The 15,707-nt window shown below is 47.3% G+C and overlaps 1 protein-coding gene across 2 annotated transcripts in view; it reads right to left on the bottom strand.

Moving 5' to 3' along the window:
- Positions 1 to 15,349: 15,349 nt before the first annotated feature.
- Positions 15,350 to 15,707, bottom strand: part of SUCLG1 (succinate-CoA ligase alpha subunit) — a 43,859-nt gene continuing 43,501 nt past the window's right edge. The window contains exon 9 of one of the 2 annotated variants that reach the window (XM_018568434.1): positions 15,350 to 15,586. In XM_018568434.1, the coding sequence (XP_018423936.1) occupies positions 15,560 to 15,586 (27 nt within the window). In that variant the 3' untranslated portion in view covers positions 15,350 to 15,559. The remainder of the gene's footprint in view (positions 15,587 to 15,707) is intronic. The other variant, XM_018568433.1, reaches the window with a different exon arrangement.

Here is a 15,707-nt window from a genome sequence, read left to right as displayed (position 1 = left end):
CCTCTCGATCCTGTCACAGCTCTCTGCCGTGACAGGGGAGTGGCTGGATTCCCCCCTCCCCGCTCCGATCTGCCAGCGCTGACTGGTGGAACGGACGGGGGAGGGGCGGGTACAGCTGGCTCTGCCTCTAGATAGGCAGAGCCAGCTGTCACTCACGCAGCTAGGCGGATCCAGACATAATTGTTGGGATCCGCTTCAGCTGCGGCGTCTCAGCTTAGGGTGACGGGAGGACGCTAGTTTGTGTCCTCCCGTTACCCTTAGGAGAACTATGGGGAAAAGCCTTTCCTTTCTTATTCTTTCTTTCCCTCTTTTCTTCCTTCTTACTTTCTATGTCTTCTAATCCATAAAAATTTGTATCACAATACTTTTTCTTCTGGTACAATATAACCCGCCCCCTATATATTTTCCACACCTGCAAGCTGTTTGTACCATCTATATGTTTTGCTGTGCTTGTAAAACTTGATTTCAATAAATAAATATTGAAAGTGAAATGCCAACTACCTACATTACTAAGAAAGCAGAAGTCTGGAGCTCTGTTTGGTTGGTTTCAGGCATCCTTTGTGCTAACCCTCCAATCCTGGTGAGCTATTGAGCTAAATAAACCTATACAACTTTCAAAAGTGACTGCCACGCAATTTACTTTTTACCTTACAACAAGCCAATGACTCTGCCCCAGAAACTGAAGTGCTAGCCCACCCAGCCACCAGGGGGGGGCTCCCTATCCACCCAGGGGTAAGGTGCCTCATTTTTGGTGCCCAACGTGGGGCCTGGGAGATCTGTATCAAAGCTACATGGGAAAGAACAGAGCAGCAGGGGAGGGCAGCCTGTAGGATAGTATAACGGGCAAAGTTAGAGGTTCTGCTTAACCTCACTTTGCTTTACTGACTTCAAGTACACGTCCATAACTGTGTGTATTCCCCCAGCTGAGGGCACCTCTTTTTGGCTAGGTTCACACCAAGTGAATATATATTGGTGCACTGTGATGTTATTCTTGGAACCCCAAAGCACCATGCTAACAGATGTGCCTTTCAGTGCACCACATTGCATGGCAGTGCAGTACTGTGCACTGAGGTGCACTTCATTATCAAAAAAAATTCAAATGAATGGGCTTCATATACACAAAGCACGCAATGTGTGACTTAACCTGCATGTATTAACACCCTGCAACAGTGTGAGCCCAGCCTAAAGCACAGACTGTGAGAACACATCTCTATGAGGGCAGATCTTTGCAGACTTAAAGGAGAACTATGCGGTGAATGCTTTTCACTCACCTCATAGTTCTAGCCGACCTGTGACAATGAGACTGTCACAGGTCGGCTCAGTAGATCGGGAAGTGAGCGAACACATACCGGCATTCGCTCACCTCTCGATTCTGTCACGGCTCTCTGCCGTGACAGGGGAGGGGCTGGATGCCCCCCTCCCCGATCCGCCAGCACTGACTGGCGGAACGGACGCGGGAGGGGGCGGGTACAGCTGGCTCGGCCTCTAGATAGGCAGAGCCAGCTGTCACTCACGCAGCTGGGCGGATCCCGGCACAATTGTCGGGATCCGCTTCAGCTGCGGCGTTTCAGTATACCGCGAGCAGCAGCTCGTGGTATACTGTGGCGTCTCAGTATACCGCGAGCTACAGCTCGTGGTATAATGAGCCTAGGGTGACTGGAGGATGCTAGTTTGTGTCCTCCCGTTACCCAAAGGAGACCCCCTTAACCACATAGTTCTCCTTTAATACAAGGCCCCTTTTCTTCTCCCACCCTCCACATAACAACGTGCTAATGAAAATGTTCAATAAAACCTTTCCATAGTTTAGACCCAGTGTGTCTTGAAATTGTAAAGGGTCTACGCAAACTGTTGGCACTATATAAATCCTGTATAATAATAATGGAGCTCTGTGCTTCTATATGCAATGCAGGCAGCTCATGGTTGGTGGGAGGGGCCAGCAGGGGGCTGTACACAGCTTCCTGAAAAAATCACAGTGCCCTGCCTCAGTACTCCTCCCCAGATCTCTCATAACTGATGGAAATGTTGGGATGGCACTTGGGAGGAGTCAATCAAATCAGTGACAGGGTCATTAAAGAGAACCTGTCACCTCCAAACGCTATCACACAGGGCTTGTTAGCTTCTGTGTGATCGCAATAAAGTTAAGTGTAAAAAAAATACAAAATAAAATTTTAAAAATATATAAACAATTGTAAAATAATTAAAAAATAAGATAAATGAAAAATGTTAAAAAGTAAAGTAAAAGTAAGGTAAAGGTAAAGTGTTTTTTACAATACAAAAAAAGTGATAAAAAATGTAAAAAAAAATGTAAACTAACCCTGCCGCCCCCTCCATCTGGTTGCCATTCTCCATTGGGGGGAAGGTTGGCGGGGAGGGAGGCGCATTGAGGAACCTGGCCTTGGGACAGCAGAGAGAGTAAATCTGGCCCCGGGCAGAAATAGTTAGACTGGAAATGAAATGGATATATGATGCTAAACATCCTTCAGCCAAGGAATGAGATGCGTTCAGACTCGCTGCAGCTTCTAATGCACATTGTGCAGTGAAATCAGAGGAAGCAATTTCAGTCCAGGAGAGGAGCCAGGCGGAAGGGAAGTCTCTGCCTTTCAGCTGATTGGAAACCTTACATGGAGCAGCACAAGCATGTTTTCTGCTCTATAGATAAAACTGTAACAAAATCTTTTTTTATTTCTCTAAATGTATCTTTGAAGTGTTTTCCGGAAAAATTCGCTCCCTGCAACCATCGTATGTCACAAGACGTGTTCTCCCGGCCTCCGTCCAGCAATGTGAGGTGAAGAGAACTATTAATACCGTAAATAATGTTCAGAAAGTGCTGAGCCAGCGCCGAGCTCTGCCTGACTTCCAGACTTTTACTACAATGGATTTCTTTTTATGTCTCTTAACTTTGCCACTTCCTTCCATGTTTTTATAGGGCCGTATTTCAAGGGGCCGCTCTTTACTGGGAGGGGCGTTCAGGTTCTTCTTTGGCCGAAGGACTGTCGAGCTGTCCCCGGCATGGCGTTTCCTGGAACTGTCAGTGTGAATACGTTCTTCTTCTTGCCAGGTCCCTTCTTAGCCATCCATGAAATGATTTCTCAAGGGTGAAAACAAGACATAATGCCACGCGTGATATCTAAAGTTATGTAACCTTCCACTGAACTCCAATATCCGGAGGCTGCCCTAGATTGATGCAGTCTGAGCATGTTTCCTCAGGTGGCATCTTCTCTTTGGGTCATGTGGGGGGGAGGCATGGCCAATGTTTGCAGTGTGCCTGCAGCCCCCTTTCTGTCTGGCCAGAGCATCCCAGGTTGCTAAGAGAAGGGCAGGAAGATATGTCTGCCCCTTATACATCTCCCCACCCAGCTCTGAGCAACCTGGGACGCTCTGGCCGGTGTCCCGCATAGCACCTGGAAACTAATGATGTCACTGGTTGCTAGGAGCTCTGCGGGACGCCGGCCACAGCATCTCTGGTTGCTAAGAGTTGGTTGCTAAGAGTTGTGCAGGGAGATGTAGAAGGCCATACACATTTTCCCACCCTAGATCTTAGCAATCTAGGACGCTCTGGCCGGCGTCCCACCAATGCCAGCGTCATTGGTTGCCAGGAGCTCAGTGGAACGCCGGCCCGAGCATCCTAGGTTGCTAAGAGCTGGGTGGGGAGATGCAGAGCCCTTACACATCTTAGTGGTGTCACTCTCCACCAGCGAGACACACACACACACCCCAACTGATTGTGCATCATCCAGCAACACCTCCACCCTCACCCCCAGCCCCCTCAGGTTGCCAAAAAAAGCAAGGGACACCCCTGGGTTGATGGATCCGAAAACGCCACTGTGGCACAAATATATTTTTTATTTTCTCAAAGTGCAACTGAAGCTGAGTGGAGGGGGAGACCTGTCAACTTTTTATTACTGTCTGTGTCCCCTTTAGGGAGATTCAGCCTCTCTATTTGTCCCGGTGACCATTATCACTGAGGCCCCATTCACTCTTTGGCATTGCACGAACATCACAAAGTTTGAATGGGGCCTGAAAGTGAAAGAAAGTCACAAATTTTGGGTTGTCAACAGCACAGGTATAGATGGCAAATCTTAAGATAGGGACACTACTTTTGGTGACCCCGCTGACCACCAGGGATTTCCCTCTCTTTAAATGGATTTCCACTCACTTTCTGTTGTAGCTATTGGACAGGAAGTGAAGGGAGAAATTCCCAATGGCAAATGAAAGCCAGCAGGGACTATAATCCTACCTTTTTTTTTTTTAAGCCTGCAGTGCGTGCATCGAAACACCCAAAAAGTAAACCAAAAAAGTGCATGTGATAACACACAAAAAAGTGCACAGAAGGGGTGCATCTAACAAGGTCTGTCTCCCGAAGAGACAGGGCCCATCCCTGACCCCCCAGGGCGCAAGGCTCCTGACAGGAGCAAAGCACTCGTTTTCACCTGGCCAAAACAAGGCAGACCCATTCCTCGTGGTCAGCCGAAGCTGACCACCAATTACTAGGTTGAGGGCTCCCCCAAAGGCCTAGCCCAAAAGGCGATGCGCAACAAAAGCAAAAGGTGTCATGGCCAACGTGCCTTTCACACAGTGGGGTCCTAAACCCATACTGCTACTTAGGCACCCCTGGGTCACCACTCTCAGGGGGAGCTAAACACTGCAGGCTTCGTGCCTTCTCAGACCATGGCCAGACAAGGTAGACCCATCCAAATCAGGAGGAATTGGGCCCTGCCAGATCCCAGCACCCGAGAAGTACTCCCGACCCCCACTCTTAACTCACGTGAGTGGACGCTCAATTCTGTTTCCTTCCCATAGCCAGGACCCTTTAGTACCCCCATCACTCAGACAGAGTACTCAGATTCCAGCCACACAAGCCATAAGGCCAGTACAGTGGCTCCTTTCCCCTCCTGATCACTGATAAGAACAGATTATTTTTTTTTAAGCCCGTGGAAACGTGCAAACAAAAACAATACCCCTGTGAACAAAAAAAGTGAATAGTGAAATCACTACACACAAAAACATGCACAAGGGTGCTATTGGTGCTCTCTAATCAGAAGGGCCACTATTTCCTGATCCCCTGGGGCACAAGGCTCCTGACAGGGACAAGAACGACTTAGGTCAACCTACCAAAACGCAGACGGACCACGATCCTCTAGGACCTGCCGAAACAGGTCCACCGAGTACTAGGTTGGGGGCTCCCCCGAAGGGAGACCCCCCATAGAGGATCACAGAACCTCCTCCCCAACTTCAGGAACAGGCCCCGAAGGTACCTGCACCCTCCGTCTTCTGTCAAGTCAAAACGTGCAGTCGTGCATAAAAAAAGTGCTTAAATGCACAAACCTGGCAGGCCGTCCACCCGCAACCTAGCGGCCTAGATATAAAAAATGCCCAAGGCTAGCCAGAAGGCCTGCCTAAGAGGCGTGGTGCAAGTGCCTTGACCTTGTTCCGGTGAATCAAGTGGGGTCCCACACCCAAGTGATTTTCTGGTACTCCCTGAGACGCCACTCTCAAGGGGCACACACGGCAAATAATGGCAGCGCCGGCGCAATCGGCTTTCGTGGGCGACTCCGTGACCGTGCGGTTTCATGTACAATTGCTGCGCGGTCACGGATCGCGAACCTAGCCCAATGGATGTTGAGTGGAGTACTGAGGCTTCCAGACCGACACCTACCCATTAAGGCATTTTGATATTTGCATAACTCCTATCAAGAGCCAGCCCACTGCTTGCATCAGGACTGAGGGCTCTTGAAAGGAGTACTGAGACAAGGTGCCATGATGTTTTCAGGAAGCTATGTACAGCACTATGCCAGCCCCTTCCACCAACCATGACCTGCGAAAGTGATGATGTCACTAGGTCTAAAATAAAGTATGTAATGAAAACAGAAAGGTTTTATAATAAAGGCCATTGTCATGTTGATGAGGGTTTAGGACGGAACCAGGGAAGGCAAACTACACTGAGTGGCCAGATTATTATGAGCACCCCATCAGTACTTCGTTGGGCCACCTTTTGCCTCCAATACTGCGGCGATTCTTCTTGGCATTGACTCCACGAGATGTTGAAAGGTGATGCGAGGAATCTGACACCATGCCTGATGAATAGCACTGTCCAGTTCTGTGAGATTTGATGGTTGTGGAACCAGCTGCCTGATGGCTCTTTCAACTTCGTCCCACAAATGCTCAATTGGATTGAGATCTGGTGATTGAGTGGGCCACCTAAGCAAGGTAAAGTCTCCCTCATGTTCTTGAAACCACTCCTGCACAATACGAGCACCGTGGCATGGCGCATTGTCTTGTTGGAAGAAGCCATCTCCATTGGGATACGCCATCAACATGATAGGATGCACTTGATCAGCAACGATACTTTGGTATGTTGTGCTATTCAGAAGTTATCCCACACAAATTAAAGGGCGCAAATCATGCCCGGAAAACATGCTCCAAACCATAACACTGCCCCCACCAGCTTGAAGGGTTGTACTCATGCATGTGGGGTGCATGCTTTCATGCTGATCACGCCAAATTCTGACTCTGCCATGTGCATGATGCAACTGGAAACGTGATTCATCGGACCACATGACTTTTTTCCAATGCTTGACTGTCCAATCCTTGTGTTCCTGTGCGAATTGAAGACGTTTTATCTTGTTAACTGCAGACAGCAAAAGATGTTCGAACAGGCCTTCGGCTTCCATATCCCATTCGATGCAGTGTACGGCGAACAGTGCGTTCAGAGATCATTTGAGAGGATCCCTGATTAAGATCTGCAGTAATTTGATGCACTGTTGCCCTTCTGTTGTCTTGTACCAGTCTTGCCACTCTCCGTTCTGCCCTAACATTGACTAGTCGCTGACGGCCACAATTCGCACGTTCAGACCCAGATTTTCGGCTGACAGTCCATTCTTTAAACACTTTAACAACAGCTGCTCTTGAACATTTAAGGAATTCTGCTGTTTTGCTGATACTCGCTCCATGGCTCCGAGCGCCAACAATCATCCCACGTTCAAAGGCTATTAAATCGCGTTGTTTCCCCGTATCTTCAGAAACAAATCACTTCTACTGTCGTGGTAACCAACCTGCTTCCCTATTTATAATGGTCTGGCCCTCTAGCAACTTCAGCACGTAATTATAGCTAATTTGCCTACAAACGTCAGGTGGTCATAATAATGGGGCCACTCAGTGTATAAGCAGATGAATCTCCAGCTTTAACATTCCGGGTATTTTTAGCATCTACAGCAGGATTTCCCATTGCCAGTCCTCACCTTGATCCGAAATGCTTTCACGAGAACTCTAAGCGTACATGAAAAGAGAATTAGCTAAAGTTACCCGGCTGCGTCTAGCTCGTCGTCTCACATTCCAGCTCCGTCTTCGGGGGTTTCTCCAATCTCATGTCTGCTGTTTTATTGTCAAAAACATTTGCAATCATTAAAGCGGCTTTAGCGATTAGGTGCTTCTTGACATTTTACCATTTCCTTTTTTTTTTTTGTTTAAACACAATTCCGTCGTATTAAGTAACTCGAATTCTCAGCCACTCAATAAGAATATTCCATGCAGCTGCAGCTTTTGTGGAGCGGCTAATAATTCCAGGTTATTGGCCGCGGCAGACAGACGGTCCCCGCAGGCTCGGCAGCTGCATGTTGTGCTGACTGCGATGAGCTGGGCTGCAGCAAACATATTAGCATATCTCGTAAGATGACAGCAGGATCAGATCGGGTCCTATAGTTCACCGGGGGGATGTACGTCTCAATATTATACATCAGTCTAATCTCTCATCATAGCGCGCTAGAAATCTTTCCACGCCGGGAACACAAAAAGGGGGACAAGAATAAATACTAAATGGGTTGCTGCTATTGTTTTAGACTTTGGGATTATTGTGCACGTGGGTTTTGATTGCAGCATTTAGCCACATTTACGGCCATTTGGTACAATCGCTGCCCAGTAGAGATGAGTGAACCTTGTTCATAGCAGCTGCCCGTGTGTGATTATCGCACTGTACCACGCAAATCACACCTACTGTGTATTCTGGTGTGGGAGATGCCATTCATTTGATGCGTCTTACGCAGTTCTATCGTCCAAAACGCGGTATCTGCTGGTGTATGTCCAGCTTAATATATTGCTAAACCTGCATTGCATCAGTGCTTTGCCAAAAGAAGGGAGGAATCTTCCAAATGCTCCTCCTGAATACTGTGAAAATAAAGAAGTATTCACCTGCCACCCCTTATACCAGGGGTGGGCAAACTCTGACCCTCAACTGTGGTGAAACTACAAATCCCACCATGCATCTGCCTCTGGGAGTCATGTCTGTGGCGGTCAGACTCTTGCAATACCTCATGTGATTTGTAGTTATTAGGGAGGCGCCGATACCAGTTTTTCGGTATCGAGTACTGATATTTATATTTCGGTACTCGCCAATACCAAGTACCGATACCGCTACTTCTGGTAGCATGGAACCAGCTACCAGGCCAATAAGGAAGCCAGGCAGCGGGTAATGACCTGCCTCCCAGATTCTTGATTGCCCGGGAAGCTGGATTATTGTGCACGTGGGTTTTGAGTGCAGCATTTAGCCACACGTACGGCCATTTGGTACAATCGCTGCCCAGTAGAGATGAGTGAACCTTGTTCATAGCAGCTGCCCGTCGATAAGTCTGACATTATTTATTTATTACAGGAATTCTTACAGTCTAAGGTCCCAATCCCACATATGTACACACATGTACACACATTCTAGGGCCATGCCCTACATTCATATCAGTCCCTGCCCCCCAAGAAGCTTACAGTCTAAGGTCCCTATCCCACATATGTACACACATTCTAGGGCCATGCCCTACATTCATATCAGTCCCTGCCCCCCAAGGAGCTTACAGTCTAAGGTCCCTATCCCACATATATACACACACATTCTAGGGCCATGCCCTGCATTCATATCAGTCCCTGCCCCCAAGGAGCTTACAGTCTGAGGTCCCAATCCCACATATGTACACACATGTACACACATTCTAGGGCCATGCCCTACATTCATATCAGTCCCTGCCCCCCAAGGAGTTTACAGTCTAAGGTCCCTATCCCACATATGTACACACATTCTAGGGTCATGCCCTACATTCATATCAGTCCCTGCCCCCCGAAGAAGCTTACAGTCTAAGGTCCCTATCCCACATATGTACACACATTCTAGGGCCATGCCATGCATTCATATCAGTCCCTGCCCCCAAGGAGCTTACAATTTAAGGTCTGTATCTCACTTACATACACATACATTCAAGGGGCATGCCGTGCATTAACATCAGTCCCTACCGCAAGGAGCTTACAATCTAAGGTCCCTGTCACACATACATACATTCTAGGGTCACGCTGTATATTTACATCAGTCACTGACCCTAAGTTGCATACAATTTAAGATCCCTTTCACACATACACATCAGTATCTTCCCTCGAGGAGCTTACAATCTAAAGATCCATATCTCATATACACACACATTCTATGTACATGCTCTACATTCACATCAGTCCCTGCACCCAAAGAGCTAGCAATATAAGGTCCCTATCTCACATGCATACACATTCTCGGACATGCTTTATATCATATCAGTAACTTCCCCCAAGGAGCTTACGATCTAAAAGGTCCCTATCTTATGCACATACATAGACACACATTCTAGGGCCATGCAACCAGGCCTGGCCTGGTTGTTACATTGTGTGTATGGCCACATGGGTGTTTGTCCCTTACCCGGGGAAGAGATGGCACCAGGATGCACTATGGGAAGAAGGCAAGCCAGCGGAGGCAGTGTGATGCTTTGGGCAATGTTCTGCTGGGTCCTGCCATTCAAGTAGACATTACTTTGACATGTATCACCTACCTAAACATTGTTGCTGACCAAGTACACCACTTCATTGAAACAGTATTCCCTGATGGCAGTGGCCTCTTTCAGCAGGATAATGCACCCTGCCACACTGCAAAAATGGTTCAAGGAACATAACGAGACTGGAGGTGTTGACTTGGCCTTCAAATTTTCCAGATCACAATCCAAATAAGCATCAGTGGGATGTGATGGAAAAACATGTCCAATCCATGGAGGCCTCACCATGCAACGTACAGGACATAAGATCTGCTACTGACGGCTTGATGCCAGGTACCACAGCATACCTTCAGAGGTGTAGTAGTCCATGCCTCTACGGGTCAGGGCTATTAAGGCAGCAAAATGGGGACCTACTCAATATTAGGCAGGTGGTCAGAAGGTTTTGGCTGATCAGTGTACATAAAATATGCATTTATTTTTATTTTTTGATAAAAATGCAGCATTTTATTACAGCCGTGTGCATGAGACCATAAGGGACTATTTATCTGCAAACACATCCTGCTCTCCTCAGCATCTCTCAGTCACGTTGGGGCCCCCCACTACTCCTGTGAAGTGAGCTCTATAGCTATGAAGTGGTATCAGGGCTATCAGTCCTCCTGTAAAACAAGCGCTATAGTGGTGTCAGGGTCCCTGTGACCCACAGTCCTCCTGTGATGCTCTATAGTGGTATCAGGTCCCCCAGTCCTCCTGCAAAACAAGCGCTATAGTGGTGTCAGGGCCTCTGTGACCCCCCCCAGTTCTCCCGTGACGCTCTATAGTGGTATCAGGTCCCCCAGTCCTCCTGTAAAACAAGCTCTATACTGGTGTCAGGGCCCCTGTGACCCCCAATCCTCCTGTGAAGTGAGCTGTATAGCTATGTAGTGGTGTCAGGGCCCCGAGTCCTCCTGTGAAGTGAGCTCTATAGCTATGTAATGGTATCAGGGCCCCTGTGGCCCCCATTCCTCCTGTAAAACGAGCTCTATAGTGGTGTCATGGCCCCTGTAGCCCCCAGTCCTCCCATGAAGTGAGCTCTATAGCTATGTAGTGATGTTGGGGCCCCGAGTCCTCCTGTGAAGTGAGGTCTACAGCTACATAGTGCTGCAAAGCTACATAGCTTTGTAGTGGTGTCAGGGCCCCCAGGGAAGTGATCTCTATAGCTATGTAGTGATGTTGGGGCCCTTATGCCCTCTCTCTAGTTCTATCCCATATAGAGTCTCAGCACCTCATGCAGCCTCCGCCGGGCCCAGCTACGCAGCTCCTCATAGCCCTTGTGTCTCAGCTCGCTCAGTCTCTCGTAGTACTCCTCGGGGAGACATGCAAATTCTTTGTCTTCTAAAGCTGGCCATACACCTATAGATTATCTGCAGATTTTCTATGGTCAGATGGAAAAAGTGCAACAGATTCCTCCATCTACGTTACACTGTGTGGATGGAGGAATCTCCGACTGGGCTAATCTTCAGTATCTTGCTAGTCGGCCCCACTGCTTCTCAAAATACAGGAACAATCTGGATTGGATGCAGTCATTGTTCAGGTGTTTGGACAGCCAACGTGGCCGACTAGCAAGATACTGAAGCTTGGCCCAGTGGGAGATTCCTCCATACACAGTTTAGTGTAGATGGAGGAATCTGTTGCACTTTTTCCATCTGACCAGAGAAAATCTGACGATAATCTATAAGTGTATGGCCAGCTTTAAAGTTATTTGTTCCAACTTTTTGGATCTGAGAACAGCCGAAACCAATTCCTGGAATGCATCAGTAGTTCACCAATTGATTTCCTTGTTGCCTGAAACTTGCTCTTTAACTTGTTTTACACAGCCAATGAGGTATGGAAGGTGTAGTGTCTTCTTTGACGTACACCTGTCTTTATAGCAAAGCAGTTTAAAATCGGCCTCTTTGCGCAACGTATGTGTCCCAGGAGCTCTAAAGCCGGGAGTTCTCCAATACAGAAACATCAACTCCTACCGAGAAATCTCAGGGCAGGCCTTAAGAAGCTCACTACGGTCACTGAAACAGATGAAGGACCAAGTGCTACAGAAGGGCAGGCCATCTATAACTTAGTGACATTAAACCCTCAGATTTTGTAACATAAACCAATACTGTAATGTGTGCCTTACTGTAATCCATGGTTGTTTCCCTTCTCTTTGCTGCTTTTCCTTTTAAATCCTCATGTCTTCTCATGCTGGGCAGAACTTCTGTTTTGCAGCAGACTGCCTTGTCTCTGAAATGGATACACGGTGTCTGTGTGAAGGTTCACAACCTGATCCAGCACTACAGGAAGAGGCAGTCAGCTGCAAAGGGAAGTTCTCCCCAAGCATGAGAAGACATGAGGATTTAAAAGGAAGAGCAGCAAAGAGAAGGGAAACAACCATGGATTACAGTAAGGCGCACATTACAGTATTGTTTTATGTTAAAAAATCTGAGGGTTTAATGTCACTTTAAGGAAAAGCAGAAGTTTGCACATAAATGCAGACACCTTAGGAGTACCTGCTTTCTTAATGCAAGTTCAATTAAGCTGCTTTGAGATGAGGACATGTGTTATCGAAACAGATCTGGTGAGGAACGGGCATTTGCAAGAATGCAAATAGTAAAGCCGTACCAGCCAGGGATAGCTGTGTGCGCCATTATTTACATATATTCTCTCCCTGTCAGGGGGACAGCTCAATGTTAAGTTTGAAGACCCCCAACAGAGACTGCCCTGCCCTGCCCCCACTCAGCTTAGTTGAACTAACTCACTCAGCTGAAAATAAATACTATTTCTGTGCTGCTAAAGCTGTTATGTACCAAAGCAGGCAGCTGTCTTTCACATATACGACTTCCATGTGTCCCTTAATAGGACACAGGAGATAAAAGGTCTCTCTCCTTACCTGAAAACCTTCCCCATGCTCCTCCGTGCTCCTTCCAACAGTGACCTCTGGGCAGAATAGAGCCAAGCAGAAGACACACAATGACTTTTGTGAGGGCAGCACTGGGATAAAAGGTGAATATTGCAACAAATGATGTTTTTTTTCCCCCTTTCAACAAGGATATGGGAATTAGGAAATTACAAATTCAGGTGGTCACAAACCTTTTACCCATATAATGTATTTCTCAAATGAAAGCTGTACTTTAAAGTATAACTAAAGCCAACATTTTTTCCATTTCAGGTAGAATAGTGAAGGGTTAAAACCAGTCAGGTGTTGTCCTGCCATCTGTGTATATCTGGAGAGATTTCCCTTCACTTCCTGTCCTGTACACACACAATAAAAACTAACCAAACCCATTTTAACCGATTGCTGACAGAACAAACAAAAAAACCCCATCTAAATACCTGTGGTTTATTTTTTTTTACTGCAAGTTACATAGTTACATAGTATTTGAGGCTGAATAAAGACATTAGTCCATCAAGTCCAACCTATTAGGATCTCATTCTAGGAGTACCCGTACCCCTGTATATTACGGTCCCTTAAGAAATCGTCCAAAAGTTTCTTGAACAATTCCACATTATTTGCTGAAATCACCGCCTGTGGCAGTGAGTTCCAGACCCTAACTGATCTTACTGTGAAGAACCCCCTTCGCCCCTTGTGCTGGAATTTTTTTTCCATCAATTTTAGGTGATGGCCTCTAGTTTTTGTAACGGAGTTAATTTTAAACAGTTTATCGCTAATGTTGCTACCACCATTAAACATTTTGTACATGGAAATCATATCCCCCCTTAATCTCCTCACCTCTAATGTGAACATGTTTAAATTTAGTAGCCTCGTCTCGTAGCTCTGGTCCTCCATACCCCTAATTAGTTTGGTTGCCCTTCGCTGGACTTTTTCCAACTCAAGGACATCTTTTCTTAGTACTGGTGACCAGAACTGGACCGCGTACTCCAGATGAGGTCGAACCAATGATCTATAAAGTGGCAAAATTATAGACTTGTCCCTGCAATACATCCCCTTTTTAATACAGGACAAGACCCTGCTAGCTTTGTTTACAGCAGCCTGGCACTGCAAACTACCTTTCAGTTTGTGGTCTACAATGACCCCCAAATCCTTCTCCATTTCTGACTTCCCCAGCGGCATACCCATAATTGTATAACCCATTTGTTTATTTTTAATTCCAAAGTGCATTACTTTGCATTTATCGACATTAAACCTCATCTGCCACATTAATGCCCACTCCCCTATTTTATCCAGGTCCTCCTGTAATGTTATAGTGTCTAAGTCCATGTCACTATCAAATGATCCTCCCCCGGCCCTTGATCGGGGGTCCATGTCACTGCATGCATGACATGGACACTTCCTCTTAGCTGTCCAAAGGCAGTGTCCTCTCAGCATGCAGAAGGGGAGTGATGTCATCACAAGGGGACGTTTGGGGATCGTCCACCGAGTAACCACCTGGATTAGGGATCCCCCGAACCCAGAAACAGTGACAGCGAGGGACCTGTGCAAGTGTGACTTCACTGCAACTGCTAAGCAGGGGTAGCCAAACTCCGGCCCTCCAGCTGTTGTGAAACTACAAATCCCATGATGCATCTCTCTCCAGGAGTCATGTCTGAGAGAATCTTGCAATGCCTCATGGGATTTGTAGTTCCACCACAGCTGGAGGGCCAGAGTTTGGCTACCCCTGTGCTAAGGGCTTGTTGTGGTCTAGGAGCAAAAATGAAGAACTACTCACCCGGTTCTTGGCCCTGCCTGGCTGCTAAACCTGTCCTTACAAGCTCTCTCCCCCCCGAGCCCTGGTGGTCTAAAGACCTGTGACATCATCATGTCTAATGCCGATGTAATAGAGGTGGAGAGAGGCGAGTGGTCATTGCCGCAGGACTGAGGATCAGGTGAGTATATCTTTATTTTCACCCCTAAACCAAATGAGCACTTAAAAAAGGAGAACTATGAGGCGAGTGATTTCCACTCATCCGCATAGCTAGAGCCAACCTGTGACAAAGAAGCTGCCGCAGGTCGGTTCTATCGATCGGGAAGTGAGCAGAAACATGCAGCCTATCCGCTCACTTCCCGTTCGTCTCCCTGCAGTGAGCGGTGACTGTCAGTCACCGCTCCCCGCAGGAATTCCATCCCCCCTCCCCTCCAGCACTGACTGGAGGAACGGACGGGGGAGGGGGCGGGTACAGCTGGCTCTGCCTCTAGATAGGCAGAGCCCGCTGTCACTCACGCAGCTGGGTGGATTGACAGCATTGTCGGGATCCGTCCCGGCTGCGGCGGTCTCGGTATACTGCGAGCTGTAGCTCCCTATATACTGAGCTTTGGGTCACGGAAGGAGGTTAGTATATGTCCTCCCGTGACCCTAAAGAGAACTATGGGGAAAAACACTTACCCCCATAGTTCTCTTTTAAACCCTGCAGTGCAGGGGAAGCCCCACTGCAATGGCCAATTTGATAAAAAAAAAAAAAACTCAGGTCTTCTTTAAGTTCCTTCAGTCTATGGTCCATATAGGAGGTTTAAAAGCCACTTGTACCACAGTAAATATGAAATTAGTATCAACGTTTCCCTTTCAGGCTTCTTCAGACAAAGTGCAGCAAAGCATGCCGGTCACAACTATAATAGGAACACACAATATAGGATCCAAAATAAATGGAAATTTTATTTCTCCGAGAAGGCTTATACAGTCTAACATTCGTTCCATCTTAACATTTGGGTGTGGGAAACAGGAATTGACAGTTATGGCTTTACATGGCCGTGTAAGACGGTGGTGTTGAAAGACTATATCTGGACGAAACAAAAAGGTGGACGTGCTCTTTGCCACTGTTACCGCTCTCCCTTCCATCACTTACAGCATTTTCCTCTTTTCAAATTCCTACGGGGGAGATAAATAATATAGGTTACTGACATGAAACGGGCTTTGGCGAAACAGAACCTTCACATTAACACCTGGTAATTTTTGATGCGGGGGGGGGGGGGGGGGGGGGAGAGAGAGA

This window comes from Nanorana parkeri, unplaced genomic scaffold (genome assembly GCF_000935625.1).
Source record: "Nanorana parkeri isolate BGI_ZX_2015 unplaced genomic scaffold, ASM93562v1 scaffold1187, whole genome shotgun sequence".
Lineage (NCBI taxonomy): Eukaryota > Metazoa > Chordata > Amphibia > Anura > Dicroglossidae > Nanorana > Nanorana parkeri.
This window is presented reverse-complemented; position numbering and strand designations above follow the sequence as displayed.